Source organism: Peromyscus leucopus, chromosome 5 (assembly GCF_004664715.2).
Source record: "Peromyscus leucopus breed LL Stock chromosome 5, UCI_PerLeu_2.1, whole genome shotgun sequence".
NCBI classification, from domain to species: Eukaryota; Metazoa; Chordata; class Mammalia; order Rodentia; family Cricetidae; genus Peromyscus; species Peromyscus leucopus.
Window position 1 is genome coordinate 88,143,028 of NC_051067.1, and position 25,031 is coordinate 88,168,058.

Genomic DNA, 25,031 nt, shown 5'->3' on the forward strand with positions numbered 1-25,031 from the left:
CTGCTCTCCCAATGCGGAAGCTTTCTTCTTAAATGGAGAACATAGAAATTAAAGATATCCTCACCCTTTTCTTCCTCGTTACTATCATAGTTACTAAAACAGTTGCCAGCTTCCCCATTCTACTCTCTTCTTGCAGTTGGCCTTAGAGAAATTCTCTTTCCCGCTTTGTGGAATGGAGCCACCAACCTATCAGACCTGACACTGTCTCAGGTAGGCAGCCTCCGAAGTGTACTGGGTTAGCAGGGAGTCAACTGGTGTCTCCTGTGGAATTGCTTGCTTGTAATGATGGGGAGAAATATGCATATGTTTGTGACCGAGAAATGATCTGTGTTGTAAGCACACAGTAACAGAAACTGAATTTAAGTATTAAAATATTAAAATTATATAAAATATAATTCATATATTTTACAGTAGTATATAAAATAAATATATGTGAATTATATAAATATTTAAGTTGAAAAATTTGTGTCAATTATTTTTGACAATTACATACATGTATATGATACATTGTAATCGTATTTATCTCCTACTATTCTCTCTTATCCTGTTCTGCTCCCACCGATCTTCTCAGCCAGTTGCCTCCTGCTTTCATGTCTTTCTGTACAGGTCTGTGCAGACAGCCGCAGACACTGTTTGCTCATGTTTGCAACAACCATGTTGTGTCCTCCCCTCCCCCCAACTCCTACAGTCTTTCCATCCCCTCTTGGGCAGTGTCAGCTGGGCCTGGGTGGGGGGAGTAAAGGTGTCCCATTTAGGGAAGAGCACACAACAGTCACTGGTGTCTTCTTTCCCTAAGGCTGTCCAAAAATAGACTCTAAATCATCTCTTCCTTCTTGTTAGCACCTTGAAGCACCTTCTCAGCGTGTCTATAAAAGTAGGTCAAAAAAATTAATCCAGAGTTCTTAAATGATGATTTTATTTTAACAGAATAATATCAGAAAATTCCTAATATTTTCGGCCTATGGGATTAATGCAGAATAATGTTTGACTTCCTGGGTGTTGAGGAAACGAAAAGCGATGCCTTTGGCTCACACAAGCATTGCAATATGAGCTAGAACTAAACAGGCTGCACGAAGCAGAATCTGGTACCAACACGTTGGGTTGCTTCTTCTTTGGCTATCGAAGGGATGGCATTGCATTTTTTTGAATATTAACCAAACAAATGCATTTTTCATAGTATTTAAATAAAAACAATTTGAGTTCTGGAATTCTATCCACTCTAACCAAGAAGTTTCTTAAACTAGCCATGAATAATGAGTCTATTTATTTATTCCCTTAATTTACAGAGATATTAGAGATTAATTGTATTTTATTAACATGATTTTATTGATTGCAAGGTTAGCTAAGGTATATTTCTTTTGCAAGAGTTTTCTATAGAGATCAAATTTTTCCAAATACAACCTAGAAATTTTCTTATTTCTTTTAAGATAATATTTTATTTCAGATAAGTCTATAAAATCTACAGTACATTATTTTTGTACATATAGACACCCACTTTAAATCTTAGAGAGTAATTATATATATATATATATTATTTCTCATAATTTTGTTGGTTGATAGCATGATTTGTTCTTCTTACTTGTGCTTATTCCAGAATTTTTCATTTTCATCTGGGCTCTTGGAAGTGGCAATAATCGGAAGTTCTGTGTTGCTCAATCTTCAATGTCCCATCTGAGTTTTCTTGCATGCAGACAGGGAGAGAGAGGCCAGACCCTTTAGGTCCTTGCCTCAGAAGTCACATACAATTTTGGTCATAGCTAGTCATGTAGGGAGAGGACATAGGACGATTTGAGTAGAGAAATAGAAAGCCCACCTCAGTAAAGAGACTTTGGAAAAGGCATACAAAATAAGTGGGATTGTTGTGACCATCTCAGCCCACATACATTGTGGGGCAGGTTTTAATTTCCCACATAATGAAGGGTAAATTTATTTTCTCTTTATGATGGCCAACAATTGGATTTTTTATATTGCATGACCACAAGTAGCAAATAGTAATAAGAAACTAGGCTACCATTTCAGTTCAGTCTGGATGAGGTTCCTGCTGACTGGTGTTTGTAATTGACAGCTGTCTGATGTGTCAGGAGGAAGGACTCACCTCTGTGAGAAAGTCCAGCCGTCTGAGAGTCTCAGAGTCCAGACCATTGTGCTGTTTCCAGTGTTAGTGGGAGTTAGTAAATTTTGTCTCTCGGTAGCTGCCACTTTCTCACCTCTAGGACAAGAGCAGCACAGCAGTTCAGCTCTGCTCTTGTTTCCGTGTGTAACCCAAGCGGAGGGGGGGGGGTTGCCCCTCTGCTCCATCCTCTTGTTTGATTTTTGTAGCAGGAATCTTAAAAGTTCTTATTAATAAAATCAAACCCGAGGCGAGTTATTGGGGTCCATGCTGGTAGATCAGAGAGACAGAACAAGCCACAGCTATCTCACCTCGCCGGATCCTCAGCTGGTCTTGTCTCCTCAGACTGGAGGCCTCTGAGTCCTCATCCGGAATGGGTCTCAGCTGAATTACTGCTCAAAAGCCTGAATGCTTAACCAGCCAAAATCTTCTAGTTTCTGGTCCTCACGCCTTATATATCTTTCTGCTTTCTACCACCACTCCCTGGGATTAAAGGCTGGCTTTCTGGGATTAAAGGCATGTGTCACCATGCTTGGCTATATACAATGTGGCCTTGAACTCACAGAGATCCAGAGGGATTTCTATCTCTGGAATGCTAGGATTAAAGGTGTGAGTGCCACCATTTTCTAGCCTTTGTATTTAGTGGCTGTCTGTTCTCTGACCCCAGATAAATTTATTAGAGTACACAATATTTTGGGGAACACAATACCACCACATTTCCTCTCTTTTTGTCTAAAATTAAAAAAGCTTATAACTAATACAAGAAAAACTATCTTCAATAAGTATATGCAATATACAGTCAAGATTACATTAACAATGTCTAGTCCATTAACATTTGACAGATCCAGACAAAAAACTCCATTATATATATTAACAATGTCCAGTCCAGTAACATCTGATAAATTCAGACCAAAAAATTTTCATTACTTATCTTATTTAAAACAAGTAGTTCCTTTTTAAAAGTAGATTCTATAATCTTCCTTTTTATTTTATCATATCCATATTCTTTCTCTTTTCTTTTCATAATAGATTTATTAGTCTATCTTTTGTCATTTTTATATCTTCCCCTTTTTCTTCAGTGTAGATTCAGTGATCTACCTATTTATCCTATTATTTCTTTATCTTTTTTCTCAGAGTAGATTCAATGATCTATCTCATATCTATATTCTCTTTTTCTTTTTGCTTTCTAGGGGTGAAGATATCTTTAGGGAATCTTGAAAAGAAAATTTTTGGGTTAATCGTCAAGTCCTGTATCATTTGTCCATTCTCTGCATAAAAGGAAAGTTCAGGGCTTGTTTCAAGTCCTTGTTCAAGTAGTCTGTCAGGCTGTATCATCTCAGCTAGTCCTCTCGAAATTGTCCTGACCAGTTTGTAGTCCAAAGTCGATTTTTCCATGGTGTTAATCGGCTTAATGGCTTTATCATAGTCCATGTGGAATCATCATTGTAGGATCCTGTCATCTTTTTGAAGATTTCAAAGTCACTGTTAGGCGTAGTCATGGTTTCCTGCGGATTTTTTTTTTTTTTTTTTGCCTCCTCTGTGGTTTGGAGCAATCACAGTCTGATAAATGTCTGTCTCTCGGAACCATGAACATTCTTCCCTAGAACAGAAAATCTTCACAACAATTTCTCCCCACCATTTGTCTTGCCAAACTTTTCCAAACTGACCTTTGCCAATGCTTTCTTGTAACACGATGGTCCTGGCAATTCTTCTCTGAACCAGCAGCAGTAAACCCTTCATCCCAGGTAGCAGCATCTCTACAGTGACCAACACGATAAGAAGGAGCTGGCAACGTGGAGCAGTAGCCACTGCTTCCATGGTCCCACCACTGTTTGTGGCTCAGTCCAGGCCAAAGCTTCTCCCAAGCCTCCTAGGCCGGCCTCAAACTCGGGATCTTCCTGCCTCTGCCTCCTTCAGCAAATCCTACCGGCATGTGCCACCACAACCGGCTGAGTGTAGCTTGGGCCTGAGCTGGGACTCACAAGGCCACAGGCAAACAGCTTTTTCATGAATTCGTAACACGAATGTTGGGCGCCAGATTTTTAGCAGTGCTGGCCATGAAATCTAGGGCCTTGAACATGCTAAGCAAGTGCTCTGACCACTAAAAGATACGTATAGTTCTTTTTTTCCTTTAAGCAAGTAGTTTTTTTGTTTTTTGTTTTTTTTTTTACATCATTTATAACTAGATATCACTTTTTAAGCTTTCATGACAGAAGGCTGCTTGGTTATGCTGACACATCTTTCCTGTTTATAGTTTTAGTGACTTTATAACTTATGGTTCTTGAGATATGTGTGACAAAATTGAAAACACAATGTTGTCCATTTGATAAAAACAGAATTTCTAACATTTACATAAGAACAGGGACAGTTATCAAAACATTCTTGTGTATCAACTATTATGTATGTCAGTCATAGCCTGTGGCTATATCAAATATAGTTTCATATCTTTTGACCTTTGGATGTGCTTCCAGCTCAGCTTGAACCCCGCTCAATGAGAGTCTTGTTGCCCCGAAGGTCTCAGCTCCACTCACATGCTTCTCGCAGAAAGCCTTCCCAACCCGAGCTCTTCCCACACAGTTGCACACATTACCTTCCTCTATTATATACCACTATATAACAGCAGTTGCTGGGCGCTTGTCTGTCTTCCCTAGAGTGTGAGCTCAGTGAAGATAATATGACATCATCTTTGCTCATGGTTGTATCATTTGCTCCCATGGTTATTGGAGCGTTGCAGTGGGCGATAGTAGTAAAATTACCCTCTTCCTTTGACAGTAGAACCCCTCTTTGTGGGTCAGTACTGATGAGTTTGGGCATTGAAAACAAGAAGCATGCAATGATTTCGTGTGTTTGCAATTGATGAAGTGTTCTGCTTCATAATATGTAACATAGATAACACTGTCTTAGGAGAGCAATATTCACAAGGTCAGTTCTCAGGTTGTAGCTATATAACCAAGGGCACAATTTTTCATGATTTTATATATGATTTTACATTTACTTAGAATATCGGGCAACCACAGTCACCCAAATTAGATACTTCCCTTATGGTTTTGGTATGTTACCTCATCACCATACTACCTGCTTTGATCATGACCGTCTGCTTCCTCCAGCCTTTCTGTGGCCTCCTTTCATCCGTTAGTGTGATTATAAGCCAGTGGCCTACAGCTTCCAGTGCTTTCCTGCATCGGACACCCAGTCTCTGACTATGTTTGCCTCTTGTAACACACTTGGGAGATAATGAGTTTGCCTTTCACATCAGCGCTCCTTCTAGAGTTCTGCGTCATTTCCTTTTGTTTTCCTGTTTTTGGAGCACCCAGACAGATAGATAAGCAAACTGAGGCATCAGAAAGAATTTGGTCTTTCTGGCTGGGTTCTGAAATGTGGACATTTTAGACAATTCATTATAGGTTTGTGGGTTTCAGACAACTCTTCAACTGGTATTCATTTTAATATCCAGAATACTTGTGGCTACTGCTTCATTATCATTATCCCCATATATTTAAAGGGTCTTTTTTTGAGATCTTGTATTTGTTTTGCTTGTTATAATCTATTTCTTACACTTAACTGAAGTGTATTGCAGGTAGGGTGCAAATTCAGATGACTAACTTTGATGGGTTTTGTAGGGTTACTTGATAATATTATTGTGAATCTCATATGAAGCTTTAATTTAAGTCACATAAACCATAGCATATCTAGAATATGGAGTTCCCAGCCATATGAAATGCCAGAACAGTTTTTCTTCAGAAGTGCTGATTTATAAAATAAGTCTATAACTCTGAGTTTTTGTAAAACATTTGACGTTACTATAATCACATATTACAGCCTTACCGTGTGTTTGGCTCAGGGAACATTGTGTAAGAAGGGGCAGAAATATTGTAAGAGCCAGAGGTTTCCTGTGAGATTGTGTCTCCTAATAATGTAAAAATTACACCCATAAAATGTCCTTGACTTGACTGCTCTAACATGCGCTGAACAAGGACAACAGTAGTAGACATGCCACGGTGGCAGGGGGAAAGCCATGAGACAGCCCTACTCAAAGAACTACAGACAGCCAAGGAATGTTGATGGTGGGAGCCATAGTCTATTCTGGGGAAGTGCACACCAATGGTTATCCAGTGCCAGATTGTCAGTCTTAAAACACACATGCAAGTAGTGTTATACAGACTGAGTAGATTGTATTTAGCAATATATGTATATACATATATTCATGCTATGGCAATTAATGAAAAAAGAGGGCATACATTTGAAAGAGAGTAAGGAGAAGTATGCAGAAGGGTTGAGGGAGAACAGGGAAAGGAGAAATGATGTAATTGTCATATAATCTCAAAAATAAAAGAGAAAATAACTTGTAAATAAAGAAAACTATTACCCAAAAAACTACTCTAGATGCATTGCATGTAGTCTTACTAGTTCTTATTAAATCATTTAATATTTCTCCATAATAAATACATGGAAATACATATTTATTATGTATGTTGTATATTATATATACTCATGTGCAAAACTAAATAACTATAACAGTTATTATATATCAATTTTCTGAAAAACTTGTAGTGAAATACATTGCTATATATATTGCCTTTCTATTGTTGTGTAAGAAATCATGACCATCGAGGCTTAAAACAATATCACAATGTTTTAAATAATATCACAGTTACATGGGTTCCAAGATATTCTCTCCAGAGTCCCTTGAGGTAGAAAGCAATGTGTTGGCCAGGCAAGCTCTTGTCTGGAGACACTGGAAGCAGTCCATCGTCCAGCTCATTGCAGTTTGTTGGCAGAATTCAGCCCTTATGGTTTAGGAGTGAGGTTGATATTTCCACACTGTCAATCAGCAATGCTGCTTGCCAAGCTGGGAGCTTGTATTTCATGACACTCCTCTGTCTCAGATAATCAATACTATACAATGTATATAATTTTATGTCTAATTTTTCAAAAAATTTCTATCTCTCTGGCTTCCTTCCTTTCACACCATCTAGAAGACATCTTCCTTCCTTCCCTCTTTCCTCTTTCTTTCTTTCTTTCTTTCTTTCTTCCTTCTTCCTTCCTTCCTTCCTTCCTTCCTTCCTTCCTTCCTTCCTTTCTTTCCTTCTTTCTTTCTTCCTTTCTTCTTTCCTCCCTCCCTCTCCCCCTCCCTCCTCCCCTCTCTCCCCCCTCATCTCTCTTTCTCTCTTCTTTTTTGTCATTCATGGCTGATGTAATTATGCCCCAATCAGCTATATCTCCAGTAAACTGTTCAGTATGACATGATGTAGTCATGTGACCCACCACACACTGTGGGATGATATCTATCACACCATACGCCCACCTCCCATAATTCTCCCACTTTCTAGGGGAAGCATAAATCTGTGAACCACAAAGAATTGGCAGAATTAATGGCACTAAGCCTACAGCAGGCTGAACTCCAGGGCTTTGTCCTTACACAACATTCATTGCAGGGCTTGATTTTTATTGATGGGCCTTATGGAAAGCAGCCATATCATTGTACAGCCAGTCTGTGTGGGTCGCAAATACCGCTGTAAAAAGTACCACCTCAGAGGGCTCCAGTGCAAGCTTCACACTCCCTCATCCCATAAAACAGCAGGTCCAGATGGTCGAGCATCACATAAATGATGCTTCGTTATGCTCTACATATTTTTTGATTTGTTTGTTAACTTGTGTTTGTTAGTGTAATCTGCCCTCTTCTATCTCTCACCCTGACGCTGCCTTCTATCCTCCGTCTCGTGAGCACACTGAAGAAATTTGGCTAACCAGTGTCATGTCCAAATACCCATGGAAATTACAGTTTTTCTACTTCTTTGCGTTTTTCTCAGTTAATTGAGTTAAATGGCTGTGAGTCTCATAATGAGGCACTAAGGGAACTGCAGAAGATGCAAAATCAATTGAGGAAAAGTCAGTCAGGCATGGTGGCTCTTGCCTGTAATACCAGAACTTGGCTTTCTGAGGCAGGAGGGTTGCTGTGAGTTTTAGCTTCTTAGTGAGTTATAGGGCAGCTTGATTACAGAATGAGAACCCCCCTCCCTCTCTCCCCCCCCCCCCCCCTCTCCTCTCTCTCTCTCTTCTCTCTCTCACACACACACACAAGTTAAAAGAAAGATAAAGAAAAGAAAAATCATGTCCATGATAATAAAATACATGCAGATAATTAACTAGAGATCACAACAATCCACATGAACAAAAATGATCTAGTGCCACCATGAAAGAAGAGATGGATACAAGGGTTGTTCCACTGATCTTAAATAGAGTAAACATGCCATGCATTTCTTGGGCAGTAGGGTATAACACTTTTTGATAGTACCATTGCTTTCTTTTTAACAGCTTGTCTCCATGCTGACCAAATAGGAAGTTACCTCTCCTCCTGGCATTCGCCAGGCCAGAGGTGAACTCACAGTCAACTCACAGACTACAATCACTTCCAGTGTGTTTTAAATAGTGTGGATGATGGGTTAAACTGCTTAAATCTAGTTTACTTGCTCACTCTTTAGGGAGAGGTCACTGCACACCACTGGGTTGCAGCTTTCACACTTACAATTCCAAAATTACTATAAATGATACAAGTATAATTTATGTTGTACTTAAGTCAATATCTCAGTTGTTGGAAACAATCTGGGCTTGACTAATGAGAAATCTTTTCCTGGGTCTTGTAAAGATAGGAAAATCCAGGTGTGTGTACTTGTGTCCATGTTCAAGCAAAACCTGGTGGAGATCATATGGGACTTGCTATGTGGGAAGGGCTGAGTTCTTCCTTTAGAAGGCTTTTCTTAAAAGATTTTTGCTGGGGATGTCTTTCTGTATGCTGTGAATGTGTTGCTCTGATTGATTGATAAATAAAATGCTGATTGGCCAGTAGCTAAGCAGGAAGTATAGTATAGGCAGGATAATGAGAGAGAAGAATTCAGGGAAATGAAAGGCTGAGTCAGGAGACGCTGCCAGCCCTGCTGCCATGAAAAGTAAGATGTAAAGATACCTGTAAGCCACAAGCCATGTGACAAGGTATAGCTTTATAGAAATGGGTTAATTTAAGATATAAGAACTAAATAGCAAGAAGCCTGCCACAGCCATACAGTTTATAAGTAATATAAGTTTCTGTGTGTTACTTGGATCTGAGTGGCTGCAGGAGCCAGGTGAACACAGGACAACTCCAACTACAGATTTTTGTATTCTCAGATACATGGCTCTTTAGTCTCTTGGGCCAGAAATATATTTATCTTGAATGCTACTTCTCCTTTAATGTTGTACTTGATTGCATTTTAAATGAGATGTAGATATTTCTGCTATCCAAGATAGATGACTAAAATACTAAATGAATGCCAAATATAACACTGCAGAGCACAATTAGTGTGGACACACATTGTCTTCTAAAAAGTTGGGTTTGCCATTTCCTCTGTTCTATATTGTGAGAAACACTGATGCTGTCTGTCATTTTGATGGGTTCTGCCTGAGATGGATGGCTCAGTTTTGACAAGTCAAAGCCTTCATATGACATTTTAAAGTGTTAAAGTAAATTAAATGAACAGTAAAATTATAAATGGGGCCTACGCTATAACTTCTCTCACTGGAAGGGAAGATATTAGGGATAACATGCGCATAGGGAAATATTTTTCCTGCTAATAAAATTAGGACAATAACAACCAACACAGAATGAATCTATTTGCATTGCCATTTGGCCTAAGAAGGACAAGAGGGGCCTCCACCATGGAGGCACCTCTGCTGCTGTGTGTTTTCAATGCTGCCATCGTGCAAGGGAAGCAGCTGTTTATCTGTTTTCATTTTGTTTTGTTTTCCATCTCTATTGCCATTCTGTCAGTGCGTGGCTCCATAAAGCTGTAGGCTTCTGTTAGAGAGACTGCCGAGGCCATGTGCTTTGGAAGCTAGTGTGCTGATTGTCTAGCTTGATAGTGTGATGTTTTATTGTAGCTGGAGGGAGAAGTATGACTATGTATGTGAGAGACAGGGAGGAATATGCCACCAGTACCGTGTCCCAGAGTCTGCTCTCCTCGGTCTATGTGTTTCCTTCTGTGGGATCAATGTTATGCCACTGTTTCCATTCCATTTCCATCTGAAACTCATCAGATGGCAGCTTCTGTCAGGCGTTGATGGAAAGCATTGTTGTAAAGCTGCTTCCTGGAGAGGGCTTTATGTCTCGGTTATAAAGTAAACTTCCATAAAAGTTGATCAGAAAGCATCTTTATGTGTTGCCATCCTGCTTGCTTTAACAGCTCAGCACTGAGTGTTGGTTTTACTTAGGGCTGTGTCTGTCTTGGGTGTTTGGACATATCCTTTGTCTTAGTACTGACTCTTCTCTTTCAGAACAGCTTTTCCACCAGCCTTCTGTAGGGAGGAGCTGCACAGTTTGCCCAACTCACTTCCCTGTGCATGGACACCGAGCCTTTTGGGTATCTTTTTCGACATTTGAAACAATAAGGAAGCTGCTGAGACATGCTTCATATGAGTTGGTCCTCACTATCATTGAAGAGTTTGGAGATTATTTCACTGCAGCAAATATACTTTCATTTCAGTTCTGCCTTGTTAGAAATTCTTGTTTCAACTTTTTCTTTCTTTTAAAGAAATGCATTACCTTTCCAGTTTCACCATATGGGTTCAGAGGACTGAACTCAGGTCCCCAGACATGGCTGCAAGTGCCCTTACCCACTGATTCATCTCGCAGGCCCTCTCTTTACTACCATGGTCATGGATTTGTACTCTTACATGCTGAAATCTGTGATATTTGGTGGTGCCAGTTCACACCTGACGTGTCTTGTAGTTCAGTGACATAGCAGTTCTGTTCTGTATTAACTGAATGATGTAAGACAGAGTGCCTATACCCCATTACAACATGGTTTCCCTCCTCCTCTTTCCCTTCCTCTCTTCCTTCCTCTCTTCGTCAAACACTTTTGGATTGTTGCTTTGAATTCTTTTGTGAGATGAGTCATGAAAATCTTGATTCCTTTCAGTTTTTCTTAGGAGTTGGCATGTGTGATTAGCATCCACAACAAGGGGCAGCAACTTTTTTAAGGGTAATGAAAGTCTCAGTAATCTTCTATTTGGTCTGGAAACAGGTTTCTTGGTGTCTTAGTTATTGTTACTGTTTCTGGGATGTTACATGATGAGGAAAAGCAACTCATAGAGGAAAGGGTTTATTTGTCTCACATAACCTGAATCACAGTTCATTGATGGAAATCAGTGCCTAAGCTCAAAACCAGGCAGGAACCCGGAGGCAGGAGCTGATGCAGAGGCCATGGAGGGTGCTGCTTATGGCTGCTCACCCTGCTTTCTCATAGAGCCCAAGACCACAGCCCAGGAGGAGCACCACCCACAATGAACTGGACTCTATCCCATCAATCACTAATTAAGAAAATGCCCTAGAGGTTTGCCTACCTCCCAATTTATGGAAGCGTTTTCTCCGTTGAGGTTCCTTCCTCTCTGATGACTCTAGCTTGTGTCAAGTTGATATAAAACTAGCCAGGAGACTTGGTGTTCAAAAGGAAACTGAACAACAAAGGCATTTCTCTACAATTCTCTTTAAAAATAAGAAAATAAATAAAAGAGTAATTAGTGATCCCAACTAGCTGTGTATTTGTGAGTTATACCATGAGCAGTATTGATGCCAAAATGCTGTCTGTGATCAGGAAACACATTTTCTTTTCTTTTCGTGCCTTTTGCTTGATAAGATTCCATTCTAGCACAGTCCTGAGTGGCTGAAGGAGCTAGACTGAGGCAACTGGATTCTTCACACACCTTTCAATGCTTTCTAAGTTACGTGTTTTCTGTTTCTACTGAAATCTGAGAAAACCCTTCGCCCCAAGAGAAGCACTTGACTGGTTTCCGAAGTGCAAGAAGACTCTTTTTCAGCTAGATGTGTACAGTATTTCTGTGGGTGCCCAAGCTAAGCCATTTGTTGGCTTGACTAAGGGGCTGTTTCTGCAGGGAGTTTTCTCCGTAAGCTGTGTATAATTCTCAGATACTTAATGATCCATTTTGTAGATTTTGAGGCCAAGTGCCATTGTTTTTTTGCTGGTAGTATACTGTCTATAGACTACAATTTAGCATACAAATTTATTGAAGTAATATCAGCTGAGATATGAGTCTTGTAAACAATATTTCTAGTTCTAAATAGTCTGCATTGGAACAACTGAACTGCTCTTGTATACAGAAGAAATTATTAATGTGGAACTTGCTCTTATGTGTACTTTCCACTTTCAAAACCATTTTGGTGAGCTGTATTTTTTTCTAAACATTTGCTCAGATACCAGCAAAAATAAGCTTAACCATTACCATCACATACAAGTTACTAATAAACCAACACCCGAATTTGCTGCCTCCTTATGTACTTCTGAAGTTATGGTATTTGTGTGTGTGTGTGTGTGTGTGTGTGTGTGTGTGTGTGTGTGTGTGTGTGTGTGGCGGCAGGGTGCTGGAGAGATGGTTCAGCAGCCTAGAGTGCTTTCTGCTCTTGTGGAATACCCAAGTTTGGTTCGCAACACCCACCTAGGTCAGGTGCCTCACAACCACCTGTAACTTAGATTTTAGGGGACCAGATGTCATTTCTGGCATCTCCGGCTACTTCACTCATGTACACATGTGTATAATTAAAACTAAAGTAAAAAATTTAAATTATAATATGATTTTAAGAGAAAATTGCAGATCTAGGAAATATTTAATAATGATGATTTTTTCTAATTTTATTAGGCAGTATAACTGTGGGAGATATTGATAACTGAGTTCTTTGTATAAAGTTTTATCATGAATTATATATTTTCAGCATTAAACATTTGATCAAAGCCATTTTAATCATAAATTTCTGGTTAGAATATATTTTTTCAGAAGTGCCTTTTGAATCTGTGGGTCAGTAATGCAAGATGTGTAGTTTCATATATAGGCTCTGAGTGCTGAGCAATGTGACTCCTTTCTTCTGCACAGTAGCCCATACAGAGTGGAGAGACAGTCTCTGAAAGTTCTGAGATGTTAGGGGGTGGTAAACAACGTGGTGTAATAAACTGTTGTTAGAGTGGATTGCAGATGGCCTCTCCTCTTGGCTGTTCATCACTGTGGCAAGCTGGAGCACGTCATTCAAGTCCTTTAACAACTCCTGGCTCACTTCCCTCTTGCCATGGAAAGTTGACCCTTTCCTGGGCTCAACACCAGGATCCAATAATCACAGATCAAAAAGGTTTGGGGAAAACATCCGACCCTGGGCAGACTTTTGTTCTTGTCATTATTTCTTAAACACTTTAGTGTGTTCATCTCCATAGTGCTGAAGTTGCATTCAGCTCAGCATTATGGGTAATCTAGAGATTCTTTAAAATGTGAGCAAGTACCCTGCCATCTGGTAAAAGAAACTTGAGTATCAGTATGGTTTGGCATCAAGGGTGAGGGGTCTTGAAATCAGTCTGCAAGAAGAGGAAAGTAGAGGATCCCATTCCAGGTTTTTCTTTTTTCGGTCTTAGAAAAACAGTTGTATAAACATGAGAAGGTAACATTAAAGAGACAGAAGCGAGCTATAGGTGGAAGAAATGGTTTATAAGACATTTTCAGACAAATCTTTTCTATTTTTTTTTCTTTACTGAGATCTCTATAGGCGACATGAGCAAGAAATACCAAGAACAGATTTGCAGTGAGATTAATGTTTAGCTTCTATATGGAGGTCAAATGAAGAAAAACATGACACAGCAGATACTTGAAAATTCAGATATTGAGGCAACAACCCAAAGCCATCCTGATAGGAGCTTCTGTTGAACTTATGTGTTGGGGAAACAGAGAGAATTCATGTGAAGGTCTTAATTGGTAGTGACCAGAACTGTACTTACAGAGTGAGCTGTCAACCTGTACCTTCCACATGCAATCAATTCAGTTCTCATACTTTCAGCACTGACAGCCTCTCATTCCCTGTAAAGAATGAGCACAGATGACCAGGAGATGTAAAACAATTCATTCAAGCAGGACTGTTTATTATGCTTGAGCCACAGTTTATCTGAGAAGTAAACTCCTGGGCTGAGTTTTCATAGTGACTGAATTTTTAAAATACCACATGAATTCCTATCAAATTAAACTGTTGCTCAACATCACTGTCTAAAGAGACTAGAATGTCTAGAATATTCAGTCAGATTTTTCAGTTTGGTTGTGAAGGTCACAGCTAGCCTGGCTCCATGCTTCTTGTCCACACATGTATCTCTTGACTTCCTGCAGAGCTTCTTCAGACAGTGGCGTCATTAAAAGAGTCTGATGAGACAGTGGTTTCAGGCACTAACCTCCTCCCTAGTCAAAGTTATCCACTTTTAATACCTACCTCCATTGCCACCTGATTCCAAAGCTGCCTCTATTTTGGGAAATGTGTGTTTGATATTACTTATTACCCACATACCCGTGATACAGATGTTTCTCCCTCCCATCAGGAGATTTTATCACATGTGTATTCATAGCTAATTTATGTAGTGTATGCATTTTATTATTCTCTTCATGATAAAACTGAGCCCACCATGGTAGTGATTATGTCTTCATTTCCTCCCTGAAAAGAAACAGGGAAACAGCATAAGATCAGATGAGGCAGAGAGCTGGGAGACAGATATTCACCTGGCTGTTTGGAAACATATCTAGGTATTAGCTTGCGGGGATCGGGTTCATGGACCTGAACTTCTGTAGCGTTTGGGCTCTGTATTCATCTGGTTTCTCCACAGAACAGAACCGATAGAATGACTCACTATTACAATGTGGCGTTATCAGCTTGGCTTACACAGTTAGAGCGCGGGAGTTTAATGGACTCCGCACACTGGAGAGAGAACTGCTCAGTCCACATGCCTCAGTGCCAGCCTGAGGGTGAAGGCATGAAGGTTCCTTTTACGTCCATGCTGGGAGACTGAAGATGTGGGGTCCAACGTCACTGAAGATGGCAGCATCAGAGGAGATGCATTCAGCAGCACAGAGAGAAGAACAGCCAACAGGAACTTTACCTCATGCCACCAGAGGGAGGCCTCGCCTACACCAGGGGAGGGTCTCCCCTCCCCTACACGGGGGGTGGGGGGGTGGGGGGGTGGGGGGGTGGGGGGGTGGGGGTGGTTCTCCCCTCCCCTAGACCGGTAGGGGGGGTTCTCCCCTCCCCTACATGGGGGGTGTTCTCCCCTCCCCTACACTGGGGAGGGGTCTCCCCTCCCCTGCACCAGGGGAGGGTCTTCCCTCCCCACTACTCCTTAAAGGAACGAACCTTTCTGACCCTTCCATAGGCATTCCTCTTAATTTATTGCAGGCTAAACAAGGTGACAACCAAGACTGAACTGTACAAGCTCTCTAAGAAAGTAAATCCCAAGTTAAGGGTAAAATGAGAACACTTTAATACATTTCTTTAGAAACAAAAAAAAAATATTCACAAATGCCAAGCATTAAAGGTCTGAAAAATACCAATTAACAAAGAACCCTATTACATTTAACTTCCCAATTGATCTTTATAATACTTCCTTTTCTGCCATTTTAAAGACTTCTTACTATTTTTAGACAATGTATGTAATATATGTCTGCATGGGGTTTGTACACATGAGTACAGGTGCTAGTGGACAGAAGAGAGCATCAGATCCCTTGGAGCTGGAGATGTAATGGCTATGAGTTCCCAACATAGGTCCTGGGAAGCAAACTTGGGTCCTTTACAAAAGTAGTAAGTACTTTTCATCACTAAACCATCTCTCCAGCCCCATATCATTTTTAAATACACTCCGTTTTTCATATTTCATGTGTTAATGATTTTTCTCCTTTTTACTGCATGAATAAGATGTATTTCTTTAGAAAGGTACGTCAGTATTTTTCTTCTAATGACTGATGGTTTTAGAAAGTAGCTGGTATTAGGAATGACACATTTCTCACTTCCTCCCCATTTCCGACCCAGACAGTCTGGTGGAAGTCAGGCTTAAGGAAGCCAAGCCTTTGGGTCACAGCTGCCCTGCTTGCTAAGACCCTCTGCATCACCTGCTGAGCAGTCCTACTGTGAGACATGGCGGGAGGGTATGGAATAGGAGGGCTTAGCAAGTTTTGTCCTGGAAGCCTGGTGTTTATATCCTTATGGTTACTAGCCAGTCTGGATCCTTCCTGAGGTGAAGTAGGGTCAGTTTGTCATTGGGAAGCAGACAGACAGAAGGAAATGTTGATTGCATGCTTGCTACTAACTCAGGATGACTTTTAGGCAAAATACGAGCATCACTGTGGGTAACTTGCACACGTCTGCAAGGCCTTCGCGGGACTTTCTCAGGGAAACAGCTGCAGCCTGCAGTCCAGGATGCCCTGCTGAATCTGTCTGTCTGAAGGGCACAGTGAATGTATACTTCTCATTTTGCTTTTTTATTGACAGATTGTTTTGAAGTCAGTCTCAGGAACTAATTGTAAATGTCTTCTTTTGGCATATGGACTTTGGCCCAGGAGTAATTCTGTGTCTACTTTACTTCAATCCTTTGCCCTAAATTGTGCTGAAGGGGACTTTTAAATGTGTCTCACCCAAGTAAATTTATACTTAACGTTTTATAATTATATTAGGATCAGATTGTATTGAGGTAAAAATGCCCATTTCCTCCATTTGTGAATGTAGCTGTGTGGTTGTTTTCCCCCAGGAATAAAGACCATTTTATACCAGTTGTTGGGCCTAAGGGTTGCTAATCTCAAAATGATAGCCCTCCAGAGATTTCTCTTCCCTCATTCCCAAGAAGACACACACACTTCTCAGGGCTCACTGTCCTCCAATGCACCTTGAGCAGGAGTGAGGGAAGAGGGCGGATACTTGCAAACTTTTTGATCCCTGTCTCCTAAAGGGAAGAACACTCGAGGACCATCTCAGCTTCAGAGCGCTGCCAAGGCCCTGCAATAGTGTCCAGATTCCTACGACATGCTTGACTCTTTTAGTTTTAATCTCTTCGCTGCCAGGAACTATCCTGAAGGCATGTTGCGTTGTACTGCATGTGCAAATATGTGCTCTGGAGACCTGAAATGCCATCCATTTTGTAAAAAGCACAAACAAATCTTTTTAATAATAGCTTTTCTGGGAATGAGGGTGTAGGTCATTTAGAATATGTGACCCTCTTTCAGAAACATCCAGACCAAAGTGCAAAATGCTGCTTGCTTTCACAGAGCAGGTTTTCAGTGTGCACAGGAATGGCTGTGATTGCTTGCTGTAGGGTCATGTTAGCTGTGACTAACAAGCCAAAGCAGTCAGAATCCTTTCAGGAAGCCCTTCTGTAAGGACAGGAGGGTGTTGTTCTCTCCTGTGCTCCCTGCCATTTCCCCTTTCGGGGTCTCCCTGGCTTAGTCTTTTTTGAACTCATGTTTTTAGGCCATTGTGTTATGTTTTCAATCTTTCCATCCCTTAAGCTTCTGATACATATTTATGTCTGCCAGAACCTGTTCTTTTGTATCCTAGTGGCCTTCTTCAGAGCATATTTTGACTGTTATTTTTAGTGATTTATGCTAATTTATGAAGTATTTTCTTTACCTGCAAGGTAAATAAATGGCTTTTCTCCTTTTGTCTATGAGTATGGCTGATGGAATGAGAGCTTCTCTGGTCCTGATCATATTCACTTCAAAGATAAACATCTATTTCGTCCTTTTACATTATTCTCTTGACATACTCCTGGGTGAAACCTGTTGTATTTTATTTTGGGGATTCACATCTATTTCCATATAATAAGTAGTAATTTCTTTGGGGGAGATATTATATCATAATTTTGATACCAGATTTTGATGCCCCAGAATTAGAGTAATCTTACATTACTACACCAATACACAGACTTTTTGAGTTTTTGAAAAAACTTGTGTTAAGAACTTAGAAACTTCCTTTTAATAAATTTTATCTAGATTTTAGTGTATTCTGAGGATGTTAATATAATCAGATTTACTTCATTTTCTTGGGAGGCTGCTTTGTATTTACTTAGAATTTAATCAGTGTTCAGATTAATTTTCAAAACTATATTATTTATTCAAATTAAATTCATACTGGCCATTTTTATTCTTAATATGTGTATACTTGAATTTTTATTTTAGTTTTTAACATACTTTTTTCAAGGAACTTTCTGTTTTATTAATCATTTTTTCCTATGTCAGTGACTTATTGGTTTATCTTATTAATACTTTATTCTATTTTTTCATGTGTTCGTTGCATTTTTAACTCCTTGTAATTAATGCATAATAAAATAAATATATTTTATTCAATGTATGTCCTATGAAAACATGTAATAATTTTCATTATTATGCTTTCACGGGCATTTAAATTAAATAAAATGTCCATAATAACTTTTTTTCACATCAAGATAACTAAATGATCACTTTGTAGTTATAACAGTATTTAAGTCATTTTTTTGCTATTGATTTATAATAAATATTACTGGAAACAGTGTAATTAATATTCACTAGCTCAATTTTATTAACTCACAATCCTAGTTTCTCAGATGTAATTTGAGGATTTTCTAGTTGTTGAGACTATAGTTTGTACTGAGAATAAAGACTTTGAATCCCACACCAGCCTTATGAATGCTGTTTGTGTTTCCCTTGCTTTGAAACTTGTTATTTCTGAAAAACAGAACTCTCTCTCTCTCTCTCTCTCTCTCTCTCTCTCTCTCTCTCTCTATCTCTATCTCTATCTCTATCTCTATCTCTATCTCTATCTATCTATCTATCTCTCTATCTCTTAGTGCCACAAGGGATCAATGGTCAACAATCAGGACAGTTCTGATCTGGTTGATAAACCATAAACCATTAGGAACTTGAAATCAGCTGGGCCCAGTGTTGGTAGAACAGAAATTGGAAAATTTTACTGACATGACACTAATTGTCCTACTGATCTTTATGTTGAAATTTCCTGAGGACATGACCACTAACCTAACATACTTTTTTTCCTGTTACTTTTCAGCATATAATTGAGGTTATTCTGTTCCCTGGGTATACATTCATACTCGGTCTGTCTTCTCATGGGTTTTATTTTCTACTCTATGTCACCTGAATTCCCAGTACTATCCCAGTACACATGTTTACAATACTTCCTTTCTGTTCTATTCAACTACTTATAAACATATTTTGCAATTTATCTTTCCCATACTAATCTTAATATTTGTTTTTTAAGCAAATTACTGTTTATTATATTTTCATGTGTACTGAATGTTACTGGTTTGTATGGTCTCAGTATTGCCACTTTCCATGAATAAGTTTTCCTGCTCTCTCTCTCTCTCTCTCTCTCTCTCTCTCTCTCTCTCTCTCTCTCTCTCTCTCTCTCTCTGTGTGTGTGTGTGTGTGTGTGTTTCTTTTCTGCCTACTGTGACCATCACTTTCTGTAAGAGTATTCCAATTGTCTTTGCATCATTTGCCTTTTAATGAATTTGAAAATTACATGTTATCTGGCTTGCTTTTCCCCTCAACAGTTAAGTTTTCTCTTGAGTGTTTCAATGGGTCAACATGAATATATGCTTAAAATACCCCAAATAAAAATGGTAATTTTAGAATGAACTTACACCTTCTTTTCTCCATACTTTGTCTCCCAAGGCAACCATCCATGCCCTTTGCTTCCTGTTACTGTATGGAAATGTTCCCGAATAAGTCAGTAGTTGCCTCGCATTAGAGTTAAGGATGGAGCACATGAGAGATAAATATGGTGCATGTCATGGTGGCTGTGATGATTTCATGAGTGTATATAATTACCAGAATTCTGCAAAGGCATGCTGACAGTTCAAGTGCTCTCAACCTCTGCACCATCTCCCCAGGCCCAGTTCTTATGTTTTCTAAGATCTGGTGGGAGAGAGCTTTGCTTGCTGTGTCCAGTGCAGACAGGTTAAAGTGGTCTTCTGTTAGGATGTGGAAGCGGAGTTTCCTGGCCTTGTACAACATCATTAGATCTGTCTGACTCTTGCTGTGAGCATGTCAATCCTTTACATTGCTTATTTTATTTTTACCCTCTTTATCTTCCTTCAGTGTGAATGCTTGTGTTTTTCTTTGCTTCCTTGAAGTTTCCTTTTGGGGATTTTTGGTTACTTAATCTTTTCCATTCTCTTTTCTGTTTCCTTCTGGAACCCCTTTTAGATGATATATTGTCATTTTTAGCTCTCTGCCATAATTTCCAGCTTTCTTCCCATGCAAAATGCCTGAGCAGAACTTCTTCCTTCATGAGTGTTGGAGTAATGTGCTTTTAGTGTATCTCTGGACTGAAATAGCCTAATGACTGATTGCTTTTGGACAGTGGGTTCAGTTTTGGTGTTATGTTTTTCAAAGAAGCTGTCCAGGATGTCTGTCCCACAGGGCTGGTTAGTCTAGAATTTTTCAAGAACACTTATGAAAATAGCCTTTAGAAACATTTCTACTAAGTATCAAATATAAAATAAAATAAACCTAGAAAAGCCCACCTAGCATAGCCTCCTGTGTGTGCTCTTCATCTATTGTAAATGACAAACTAGATTTTTTTCTGTTTATTTTACATCAATTTTAAGTTAATTTTTGTTTAGTTAATGTTTCTTGATAGTGCTTGCATATTGGCCCAAACCTTATGCTCAGTACCTGGCAGTTCAGTTATAATTCCACGGGTGATGTCTATTCTGGGAATAGTTTTGTTAACTGAGCAACTGATCTCATTTTCATCATTCCCAAGAACATTAACTTATTTCATATGTATGCCTGTATATCTTTATGTGAGGTAATTTATTTTTTTATTTTTTTTTAATTTTTATTTATTTATTTATTTATTTATTTATTTTGGCTTTTCAATATAAGGTTTCCTCTGGGTAGTTTTGCTCCTTTCCTGGATCTTGCTCTGTAGACCAGGCTGGCCTTGAACTCACAAAGATCTGCCTGCCTCTGCCTCCCAAGTGCTGGGATTAAAGGCGTGTACCACCACCGCCTGGTGTGAGGTGATATTTTCAAAGCATGAAGCATCCTAACTGGGCACTGTTTTATGGTGGATGGTAAGCTTTAGAGTCATGTGCCAATCTATTGCCTGTTGCTGTTATAAATTCCCTGAGGCAGGCCACTTCTAAAGAAAAGAGGTGTGTTGAACTCATTGCTCTGGAGAGAAAGGGCAAAACCAAGTAGCCTTATCAGTTTGGCCTTGGTGACAGTGTCACTTGGGGTTGTGCGTGGCTTCACCATGGTGAAAGTGCACACAAGAAGGACAGAGCACATGGAGAAACTGTGAGCCAGACTGACTTTTCCCTAACAACTTGTTCTAATGGAAACTAGGTGGGATTCCTGTAGAATTCCACTCACCCCCTCCAGGAGCAGCCTGACAATGATTACTGAAAAACTGCCAGTATGAGGTGCAAGACATTAATGATATGACTTTCTCAGCTGTGCTTAAATGAGGCTGGAGTAAGGGATCCCCAGGAGGCAGGCATTGTTAGCAAAACAAATATTTATTTATCAAGAGATGTTTGGTGAGTCCCAAGCACCAGCCACCTATTTTGATAATGAAGCTGAATTGGGATGCAGCCAACCCCATTCATTATCTGCAGCTACTTTCAAACTGTAGTGGATGTTGATGTAATTATGAGCAAAACTACAAAACTTTTCAAGTTTGAACCACTAATTGCCTGGCTCTAGGTAGAAAATGATTCTGCTTTGGACAGTAGTGGCACACACCCACTGTATTGCCCTCTTTCATGCTGTTAAGAAAATGACTCACCACTCTCTAAACACACTGCTCAGGTACACAAGTCCTTTCTCGGGTGCTGAACCCAGTGTCACACGATTTCAGTCATCACTCATAGCTAACATCTGCCCATTTGTCAAGCTAGGATTAGAATAACACTTTGCTCTGAAGACTTGCAACATGGAAAGGAAATACGCCACACGGATTGTTCTGCAGCCCTCAACACATTCCCATTCCCCACTCCCCTCTGCTCAGTTCTAAATCCAGTTCTCTGCCTCCTCTAAGTGGCCTGTCCCTTGCAGTTTACCATGCCAGGAGCACAGGCAGATACACTGTAAGAAGCTCCTGTTCCTGGTGAGCTGGAAAGTCGTTGTCCTTAGTAAAAAGGCTCCAATCAGAACACTTTCCCAGACAAAGGGCATCAGGAGACCGGAGGAAAAGTTAATCAAGCATTACTGAGGTGTAGGTCAGAAAGTAAAGAGAAACCGTACAAAGGTCAGCTGAGGCTGACTGGGAAGACCAAGCTGCCTCTGAGTCTTCCCTGCTGCTTGCGCTTTCCATTGTGGGTCAGGTGACTTAGGCTTTGGGTGCAAACATCAGCCATAGGTGTAAACAAGGCTCAGCCTTTCTGGTCCTTGTAATTGCAAGGTTAGTATATGAACTGCTGCTGGAAGGGCAAGTCCAATGCCAGAGCCACGCGGGGGAACACGGGGTGAAGACCGCACAGGAGCACGGCACTGCCCACGTACCTCTAGCATCTTGTTTTATACCCGATAAATGTTAGCTTTCCCCCCTTTTAAGAATTACATGTATACAGAATGACAAGATGGCTCAGTAGTTAATGATACTTGCTGACAAGCCTGATGACCTAAGTTTGATCCCAGAAACCCACATGGTAGGAGAGAGGAACACCCGCCCCCCAGTTTGTTCTCTAACTTCTACACATGCACTATGATATATGCATCAGACACACACAGATACAGACACAGACACACACACAGATGCACAGACACACACACAGTCACACACACAGACACAGACATAGTCACACAAGACACACACAGAGTCACACAGACACAGACATAGTCACACACACACAGACACACACACAGTCACACACACAGACACACACAGACACAGACATAGTCACACAAGACACACACAGAGTCACACAGACACAGACATAGTCACACACACAGACACACACACAAGGATGCACAGACACATGGACACATACAGACACACATAGACATACATAGACACAGACACATATATAGTCCCATATACATGCACACAATGTAAAATTAAGGTAACATAATTTACAGCAAATATTTATAAATTAGAAAGCATCTTAAAAGTGTAAAAAATTAAGATAATTAATTGTGATAAATTATATGAGTGAAGCAAAAGATATTAATATTTTTGTTGGTAAGTTCAATTAATACATATCATTTTTATGTCTAGGAAAACTGTCCATATTTCACACATTTTGAGTTTACATATTTTAATGAAATGAAGTTTAATGGGAGTGTTTAATCATTACATGTTCCTCTACTTTGAGTTAGAAAAAACATAATTTTGTTATTGAGGAAATTCTTGAATGGCGTTCTAATTTATTATTTTGAAGAGCAGACCTAAAATGTTTCTCTGAAGCCTGTAGATATAGCTGTTACTATAAGTTAGACCATAAGTTGGTGGTTATTTGAGTCTATGTATTTGAATACCTCTAACTCTGATTGATAGGGCCTGGAATCTCTTAGATCTGGGACACAGTGGGGAGAAGGAAAGGCTTTGTTCTTTGTACCCAGCAAACCTGGTTCTAGTTTTGGCAGTCATAAGGCCAGAGCAGGTTTCCAAATGTTCTCAGGGGTGTTTGATGTGATGCATGTGTCAAGGAGCATGTGGGGTCCCCTTGGGGAGCAGATGCTTCTTCCCTGTCTGCCCCTCACTTGCCCATTTGTGATGCTGATTGTCATCATTTACTGTTTGTTGTCTTCCAGGAGGTGTTCTGGATGGATGGCTGCTGGAAGCCCGTCACCATAGCCAGCTATTCAACACTTATGCATTTATCTGGGCGTTAAGTAATGAAAATTTTGGTAAGGAAAAAGCAAACAAAAATAGCATATTGCGTTTCTTATAAGGTCACCTTAATCTCAGCTCTAGTTTATAATAAGTGGCACGAAAATTCTCTAAACATTTTTGGCTGTGACAGACATCTGTTTTCCCAAGGTTTGTCTTTATTTTAATGTGGGTTTTTGAAAACAAGACTAACAGTCTGCCCGTTCTCCCCATGCCATTGGTAATGCATTATCTTACTTAGCTCAGTTTCCCTTGTTCTCTAAATGTCTATCTACCACATAAAGTATGCCTCTGAGGGCAAGGTCTGGTGTTATGCATCTTTTCTGTGGAGACTAAATAGAACACCCACTTCTGGTGGTTGAGGTATTGGCTGACATTGCTCTCTGTAACTATAAAAACTTTGAAAACACCAAAGCATCAGGTCAAAGAATCAAATCTGGGTTTGTCTCAGACAAATAAGGTTCTAAATAACCAGGAAAAGCTATCACATCATGGCTGATTGAATGGGAAAGTATATACTTCTTGAGACTATACACTTCTTGAGACAGGGTCTCTTCACTATGTAGCCCTGGGTAGCCTGGAACTCACCATATAGATCAGCCTTAACCTCACAGAATTTCACTTGTCTCTGCCTCTCTAGTGCCAGGAGTTATGGCATGCACTATCTGGCCCAAATACCTTTATCGGTTAAATTTTTATCCATTTTCTCCATGTGATAATAATGTGTTTTAATTTCCATATACTCACATGAAATTAAGTACAATTAGTTGCTTGTTATTGTTTCCCATTACTAATCTGTGCTGTATATAATGTGTGATCTATTAAAAAGGATGGGGGGGTGAGAGGAAGCCAGTGAGAACAGAAAGAGCTGACTACTCACTCCTAAGGGCATGCATGTCAACTGCTAGGAAAGTCAGTTTATCATTGACCTTGACCTGGAGAAATGTCTACTGGAGAATTTGTTCAATGAGACACTTGGAGATTAGAGTAAAACAAAACAGAAGAATCACTGAAATTTTACTGTTTTTGATAAAGACTATTGATTGTGAAATAACATCTTTACAATTTTGGACCTAAAATATAATGAAATGAAGACTTACATGTTTTCAACTAGAGATATTCTATCATCGTGTCTATGATTATGTTTTCCAGAAACCATATATGAGGAATACATCCATCTCGTGCTACTTGTGTTTCCTTCTAAACAGTCATTTTTTAACTGAGGTTGGCATTCATGTCTTCATTTGGGGGTAA

At 39.7% G+C, this 25,031-nt stretch overlaps 1 protein-coding gene across 9 annotated transcripts in view; it reads left to right on the top strand.

Annotated features, from left to right (window-relative positions):
• Positions 1-25,031, top strand: part of Il15 (interleukin 15) — a 72,317-nt gene that overhangs the window by 32,969 nt on the left and 14,317 nt on the right. For 8 of the 9 annotated variants that reach the window (XM_037206134.1, XM_037206129.1, XM_037206130.1 and 5 more), the window contains 2 exons: positions 23,699-23,794; positions 24,930-25,027. In XM_037206134.1, the coding sequence (XP_037062029.1) occupies positions 23,783-23,794; positions 24,930-25,027 (110 nt within the window). In that variant the 5' untranslated portion in view covers positions 23,699-23,782. Of the gene's footprint in view, positions 1-23,698; positions 23,795-24,929; positions 25,028-25,031 lie in introns of those variants that run through there. The other variant, XM_037206135.1, reaches the window with a different exon arrangement.